The following is an 8267-nucleotide window of genomic DNA, read 5'->3' on the forward strand; positions in this document are numbered from 1 at the left end:
GGGTCTAACCAATTTTGTGTTCTGGACTGACTTGGCTCCTTTCCTAGGCAAGTTACGGAGCCCTTTCCTCCAGGGGAGAAGTCAGGTGGAGAATCCTGTATCCCCTGTCCAACCTGCTGCACAGGATGTTCCTGCTCCTCCTCCTGTTGTTCGTTCGTCTGGTCATGACACACCTGCAGTTTTTCCTGTTCCCGAACTTGGTAAAAAGCATTATATGAGAGCATGTGATTTCTGTTCCTTGATTACATTACCTTTTTTTAAACAGCAAGAGGTGTTTTTCTTTCTTTTTTAATAGCCAGGGGTAGTTCTGACTTTTCTTCCCTGTGTCCCAGTTGGAAGACACACCTAAAGTTTATTTGACTTATTTACTTGATTTAGAAACATAGAAGACCCTCCCAACTTTAGTGGCCTAGAGTAAAAATCCGTGGCGCAGTACAGTTAAACACAAGTTAAAATCATGCAAGTCAAAGAAGCAACCCCATTGAAATACCAGACATCAGTTATGGAGAAATCACCAGCTCTTTTACCCCATGGCCTGGAAAACAAGCCATGTTTTCAGAGTTCTTTTGAACACAGTCAAAGACTGTGAGACATATCTTGGGGTGGGGAGGGTGTTCCAGAGCAGGGCTTATGACAGGACACGACGTTATCCTGAAAGTACCTTTGACTAACCCATGATTTCCGGGAGAGGGTTTAAAATTTTGCCTTTTTGTGACCAAGTTCATGCTCGGAAAGATTTATTCCCTCCTCCGAAAGAAAGCCTGCAAGAAAAATGGGTTATAGAAAAACAGAAGACATTTATGTTAACTTTATTTCTGGCATAGATGTAGGCCTTGTTCATCTTTTTCTTTCTCTGAGAGAGTAGTACAGCGTTCTCCCAACATGAGAAAGTTGAATTGGACTACGAAAGATGCTCCAGTCCCGACTTTTTCCATGCTGCTTACCTTCGTTACTATTATTTTACTGAAGAAGAAGAAGGAATTTTTGCTTGGGACAGCTTCAGGTCCATTTGTACTCTTTATACCTCTTGCACACACGTAGGTGCCTTTCTTTTAATGCAAGCATGCACCCAGGCCATGGGTACATTCTCACAACCAATCTCCCCAGTCCTGCTCTCAAAAGGTCTTTACCAAGCCTTTGTTTAACCAAATCTGTGTCTCATTCTCCATTAGCTAGATTTGCTAAGGTTGGAACAGCCATGGGCTGTTCTTTTCACTCTTGTGTCAAAAGGAACCCTTCCCTGGTTTGTACTTCCTGTTTTGTTGAAGTGAGAAGATGTGAGACGTGTAGCTTCAGCCATCCGTCTCACTGATTTTTCTTTTCTTCAAAAGCTTGAAAAGTCTGTTGTTGCCCCAACAAGATCCCTCTCTGTTCAGTTTCTCCGAATATTGTGTAATTGTGTGTGTGTGTGTGTGTCCTGTTTCCTCCATGTGGCCATTGGTATAATCTTTCTTGCTGCATCGGAAAAGCTTGCGGGAAGGGAAAATAAATGAGAGCCAATGAGTTTGCATGTGTGTAAAAAGGTTAATGTGTTGGTGTGGTGCAAGGGTCGGCAACCTTTTAAAAGTTCAAAGAGCCACTTGGACTCATTTCCTGGAGAAAAAAAAAACATTGGGAGCCACAAAACGCGCCCGTGCACGCACGCACGCAAGGGAGGGAATTTGATTGAAGAGTTCAATTTAAAAAAATAGAGGCTGCTGTGCATGAGTTCGTTCTCTCTTTCTTTCCCTCCCTCCCTCTCTTTCTCTCCCTCTCTCTCCCCCCCCCTCTGATCTTCTCACCTGGCAAGCTGGCTTCATGCTGTTCTCGGACAAGCTGACACACATTCTTATTGGGCTGGCTCTCCTGCCCTGCTTTCTGCTGCTTCCTGCTTCCTGTAGAGACGCAGCAAAGGCAGGAGCCCCGCCCAATAAGCTTGTCAGCTTCTCGGAGAACAGCGTGAATTACACACACACACACACACAGAGAAGGGAAGCGCAAGTGCCTCTCTCTGTCTCTGTCTGTCTCTCTGCAAACTGGGATCCGCAGGAGAAGGATGAAAGAGCCGCATGCGGCTCCAGAGCTGCGGATTGCCGACCTGTGTTGTAGTGGTTAAGATGCTGTCTCAGAAAACAGGAAACTTGAGTTCTAGTTCTGCCTTAGGCATGAAAACTGGCTAGGGTGGCGACTTTTGGGCCAATCACCAGGAGACCTGAGTTCCAGTTCTGCCTTAGGCATGACAGCCAGCCGGGTGACTTTGGACCAGTCAGTGGGAGACAGTTCAGTTCTAGTCATGAACACCAGCTTGGGCCTGTCACTCTCTTTTAATCCAATTCACCTTGCAGGGTCATTGTGGGAGAAATAGGAGGAGGAAGGTGTGTTGAGATAAGTTTGTCTCCTTGCGTTACTTGTAAAAAGAATAAAGGCGGAATAAAAATCAAAGTGAGACCTGCTAAGACAAGTAAGCTGCTGGCTGTACTGAAAAGAGAGCAAGAGAGATACGGAGCAGAGGCATCCTGGGGGGGGGGGAGTTATTAACTCAAGGAAGAAATACACCCTGGAACACGATTCTTACCTTCTCAACATTGAGAAAGAATGCTTCTTTCAGGTAATTCCGTCAGGGAGGAGAACCACAAGGCAGGGGCTGCAATCCACGAAGCAGAGGTAGAACAGGAGGCGCTGTACGAGGAACCCCCAAACCAGCATGTTCTCTACGACAAGCCCCCTGAGGTTAGTCTCTGTTGGCAAACGGCAGATCAATACAAATTGGATTATTCTTGACTGCATTAGCAAGATAACATTGTTATGTCCTTTGCTCTCTTTCTTTTTTTTAATTAAAATATCTGTTAAGAAAAAGTACTTGCCATTTGCAATTTCTCTAATTTTTCTGGCATGTTTTTTTATGTAAATGTAACCAGGGAAACCTATGTTAAGAAGGACAATAAGTTTTGTAAATATATATGTATGTATGTATGTAGTAGGAATGCGGTGGCTTAGTGGGTTAGGAGACTGAGCTTGTTGATCAGAAGGTCGGCAGTTTGGCGGGTCGAATCCCGAGTGCCGCGTAACAGAGTGAGCGCCTGTTACTCGTCCCAGCTTCTGCCAACCTAGCAGTTCGAAAGCACGTAAAAATGCAAGTAGAAAAATAGGGACCACTACGGTGGGAAGGTAACAGCATTCCGTGCGCCTTTTGGCGTCTAGTCATGCTGGCCACATGACCACGGAGACGTCCTCAGACAAACGCTGGCTCTTTGGCTTTGAAACGGAGATGAGCACCGGCCCTTAGAGTTGGAAACGACTAGCACGCATGTGCGGGGGAACCTTTACCTTTATGTATGTATGTATGTATGTATGTATGTTTGTTTGTATAATTTCTCCTATTTTACATTCATACCTTTCTTGTACTGTGTGTTGTTTCCCTATGACATTCATTGGAAAAGTAATGAAGTAATGAAACGTATGTGCTTATGTTCTGTTCAAAACTTCTCCCCTGGATTTTTGCCTGGAAGAAGATGCAGATCAACTCCTGTGACCTGGTGACATCTGACTTGACAGATCTTAATACCCGCCCCCCCCCCAAAAAAAAAATCCTTCAAAAATCCATGACAAAGTCCTTTTACATCATTCCTTTCAGACAAGAATCTGTGTTTCTGTAAATTACGTTTCTATAAATTACTCCATGTTTCTAGAAACTGGGTTCGTACACTTACATCAGAACGCACATTGAGATTTGCTAGTACAACCTTCTTTGACTCCAGCCAGCTTCCAGATGTGTGGCCTTGAATTCTCAGAACTCTCAGCTTTGGTTATGCTACTTGGGAACGCTGGGAGCTGAGGTCCACACATCTGGAGCAGGCCGAAGTTGGGAAAAGACATTTTAGTGAATGAATTGTAGTCGAAAGGTTGATGGCCTCTGATTCGGTATATCATTCCTTGTCTCATTAACCCTTCTTTGTTTGGGGAACAGCCTGAAGATGCAAACTACGATTATAGTGATGCCTACCAAGAAAACCTTAACATGGAAGGAAAAGGAATATGTGCCCGTGCTCTGTATGACTACCAAGCTGGTATGTTAAATGTGTTTTACTTTCATTAATCTCTCATATTTACTTCCTAGGAACAGCTGTTTTCTTTTTTTCCCTTACGTTTAAAAAAGCAAGATCAGAGATTTGCAAGTCGGCCACATTTTGGAGCTTAAGATGCAGTTTGCACAGTATACTTACTGAAGTAAAGATATATTTTCTTACCACCCTTCGCAGAAGCAACAAAAGTTTAAAGCTCTGCCTGTACAGAGTTAGAATGTGCTCTGGGTTGCTTAAATATGTAAAGTATATGGATATAATTTTTTTTTAAGGCACAAGCATTGAGAGTAATTCTCAAAGCCTGGCCAGTTTTTGCTGCCGCATTTGTAACTTTTAACATGCCAGCAGAAAGAATGTGTTAAATGCAAGAGAAATAGTTTCACTCCCTCATATTTGATCCTACTTTATTTTTTAATCATGGTTCTTGTTAGGCATATGGTGTTAGCCTACAATGTTGGGTTGAAAATATATTAACCATGATGTTATGTCTTTAAGATGTTAATTGGCCAATGGGTGTGTAAGTGTTCTCATGGCCATAAGAGGGAGCTAGTAACGTAGCTTCTTTCTCTCTCTCAGTGTACTCTTGTTACTGTGTGACTCTTACTGCTCTCAGTACCCTTCTTTGTCTGTGCAACTCTTTGGTAGCACAAGGAGACCTCTGCACAACAAATTCCTTAACAGTTCTGCAGGCTGCTTCTGTTGGTTGAATGTAGCCCCAACCCAACACTCAAAAGCCCGATGCAATCTTCAGCTCAGGAAAAAAAAATTGCACAGCCCAGATTTAAAGGCTGAAATGATAATACAGGATATTGTGAGTCTCCAGAAAGGAGAACTAATAATCCACAGTGGAAGAATAAGCAGCATTAGAAAAGAAGAGGTTAAATGTTTAAGTGCTTGAGTTTGGCATAAATCAGGGGGGTCTTCAAAGTTGGCCTGCCGAGTTTGAAGACCCCTGGCATAAATCAACCCAGATTACTACAGTTGTGATTTAAATAAAATTGAAACATATGCTCCGTTTAGAGCAGGATTCCTTGACCCTGGCAGCTTCATGGTGAGGTCAACTCTGCAACTTTAAATTGCATTGTGGGAGTTGAAGTCCACACAGCTTAAAGGTGCCAAGATTGAGAAACCACAATTTACAGGTGGTCCTCAATTTAGGACCACAGTCGGAGCCAGAACTTCCGTCATTCAAACGGTCATAAACCAAAGACCACAGTGTGATTCTGACCTTGTACCCTACTGGGCCTGTTACTTCCTTTAAAAAAATAATAACACCGAGGTTGTGTTTTGCTTCCCACCTTTTAGCTGACGACACAGAGATCTCTTTCGACCCTGAGAACGTTATTTCAAACATTGAGATGATTGACGAGGGCTGGTGGCGAGGTTACGGGCCCGATGGTCACTTTGGGATGTTTCCGGCCAACTACGTGGAACTTATCGAATAAGGGATCCTCGCCCGGGGGCGGGGGATGAGTTGCAGGTGATGTCTGAAAGACCAACTTTCCTCAAAACCACTTCCTTGGAGATGTAGCTGTGTATGTTTTTTTTTTGTTTTGTTTTTTTTGAAGAGGGGGGCCATTCCTTCATGCCCCCATTGCTGGCAAAAACCCTCTGCATCTGCTTGGTGAAGCGGATCCTTTTTCTGCTTTGTTCATTTTCCTTAACAGGCGTTTTCAGATAGAGATGGACCTCATTTTGGGTGACACACAATACTTCCGTTTGTTCAGAGAGAGAGAGAGGAAGAAAGACCATGTGGTGGGAAGAGCCTTGGACGAAAACCGCTCTCTGCGGACACACACGGACCGTGGCACTCTTGAATATCAACCCGGGCTCTTTTGAAGAAAGGGAAGCAATGGTTCACATGTCTGCAGACCTTTTCTTTTTTTCAGTCTGCCTATTGTAACTTTGCAAGAGAGCGCAAGAGAGCAGTAATCATTAAGAGATGCCGACCTTAGTATTATTACCTTGGATTGAGGCTGCAGCCCCACAACCCACTTACTCCAGAGTGCTGCTTTGAGGGGAAATGGATTGTTTCGAGCTGCTTTTGAAGGACAGCCTGTTTGGAATTGCTCCAAGGGAAAAGCTGATTGAAACGAGCAGAATTACCCATGGTTTCTGCAAGCTGCTTTTGTGCAACTTCATTCCATTTCAGTGGAGCAATTCTTTAGGGAAGACCTCTCCTCCACTTACAGGCCAGCTGATTGGGGATGGAAGCTCCTGGAGCATTTGTAGAAACTCTTAAACTTGGCAATAAGACAAAAAGCTGTGTCAGTGGGTCTCGTGGCAGGGGAGGTTTAGATTTCAACTCAATCCTGCTAGCCAGGGGTAGGCAACCTTGGCTCTTTTATGACTGGTGGACTTCAACTCCCAGAATTCCTGAGCCAGCATGGCTCAGCTTGGAAACCTCTCCATTTTCCCTCAGCATGGCTGGCTCAGGAAATCTGGGAGTTGAAGTCCACGAGTCATAAAAGAGCCAAGGTTGCCTACCCGTGCCCATAGCTAATGAGCCACTTGATCCAAATCAAGGCTTAGCACTGAGAGGTAGTAGGTACACACAGTTTTAAATATTACGCTTGTGTGTCGGTTTGGTGAGGCTTGCTCGCTGGAACTGTGGTTTGTTCAGTTACCCTTTCTAGAATGTAGGGTTGGGAGGACAGAAGTACGTTAAATTCGGCTGTGGTAATATTGGAATTCATTTCTTCTGCCTATTTTGTGGGTGTTTTTTTAAAAAAAACAACTAGGATACAAAACATCTGGCAGCTGAATATACAAGAATGGTACAAGTTCTGAAACCAGATATTAAATAACTTCAGGACCACTCTTTCCCACCAACTTCTCTTTACAGTATAGAGGTATTAACCCGCAAAGGCAGTGTTTATGTTTGTTTTGTTGGCTCAAGATAGTTTTAACGGGTTTCAGATTTTCAGCTCTACCCAGGCAGATCAAAGAATTTGTGATTTGGAAGAGACCATTCCATTTAAACCCAACCCATGGACACTGTAGGACTCTAATAGGTAGCTATCTCGCCCCTCTTTTAAAACCTGAAGTGAGAGCAAGGCCGTAATTCCCATTGCTTAATCATCTTATTTATACGATGCGTAGAATAATTGATTATTGCAATTGCTTTTCACAGTCTCATGTTCAAAGTTCTCCTTTTTCCAGCCTTTTGCTATGCCTGAAGATTTATGGTGGGGGTAAAAAAGCGAGTAGATTGTGACAAAATAACGATGAAAAGGAATTAAAATGACACAATAAGCCTGTGAATTGGATTTTTTTAAAAAAAGGTTTTGGAAGATCGTTTACTTTTCATAACTATGAAATGAATGGTAGTCTCAATATTTGCAGGAAAAATTGAGAAAGATAGCTCAAAGTGCCAGAAAAAAGAAATGAAACAAACGATAAGATTAAAAAACAGTTTTTCTCATAGCTCAAAGTGCCAGAAAAAAGAAATGAAACAAACGATAAGGTTAAATAACAGTTTTTCTCCTGTATGGATCTTGTAACCAAGCAGATGTTGGCCAGCTGTTATTTTCAGCTTCTTCATGGCCACTGCAGGCAGAAATAAGATGCTGAAAATTCTAATTCATACAAAATGTTAGGAAGCCTAAAATATTGGAATGTAGTTAGCTTTCTAAATGACAAACTTAGACAATGAATGAATGAACCTTTATTGTCAAAGTACAACCATGTATATATTGAGATTGGCTGAGCTTCCCTTCGTGCCCCCACCCCCAATTTAACAGTGACACAAACCTTTCATCTTATTACACCATGTGAGCTAATTGCACAACGCACCGGCCTCGCAAGTCAATTATGCATAAAGTTTGTAAAATTATTTCCCATTCAAAAGCCTAACAGCCCATGAATAAAAGCTGTTCTTCAGCCTGTTGGTACAGCTGGCTATACTCCTATATCTCCTACCCGATGGTAGGAGAGTAAAGAGATACCGTCCAGGGTGTGAGTAAATCTGAGAATTAAATGACTGTTTTGTAAAATGTATCTTTTGGCACATAATCTATAACAGGTTGCGACAGGTCATGTGACACGGCGAGTTTGACACCCCTGATCTATAAAATCAAACTGACATTCTCCTTGTTTTCATCATGCATCTTGGGATGAAGCACTGTGCTAGCTGCTTGTCCGCAAAATTGTTTGCTGCGAAGTAGCTTCTGCTCTATGAAGAAATTGTCCTTACTGCCCCCCTGT

The 8267-nt window shown here is 42.9% G+C and overlaps 1 protein-coding gene across 2 annotated transcripts in view; it reads left to right on the forward strand.

Moving 5' to 3' along the window:
• The window catches only part of DBNL (drebrin like), a 28948-nt gene extending 20888 nt beyond the window's left edge, over window positions 1-8060 (forward strand). For both annotated transcript variants that reach the window (XM_081333695.1, XM_081333696.1), the window contains 4 exons: window positions 48-200; window positions 2588-2709; window positions 3947-4046; window positions 5367-8060. In XM_081333695.1, the coding sequence (XP_081189821.1) occupies window positions 48-200; window positions 2588-2709; window positions 3947-4046; window positions 5367-5506 (515 nt within the window). In that variant the 3' untranslated portion in view covers window positions 5507-8060. The remainder of the gene's footprint in view (window positions 1-47; window positions 201-2587; window positions 2710-3946; window positions 4047-5366) is intronic.
• The last annotated feature ends 207 nt before the right edge of the window (window positions 8061-8267 follow it).

Source organism: Vipera berus, assembly GCF_964194415.1.
Source record: "Vipera berus genome assembly, chromosome: 8".
Lineage (NCBI taxonomy): Eukaryota > Metazoa > Chordata > Lepidosauria > Squamata > Viperidae > Vipera > Vipera berus.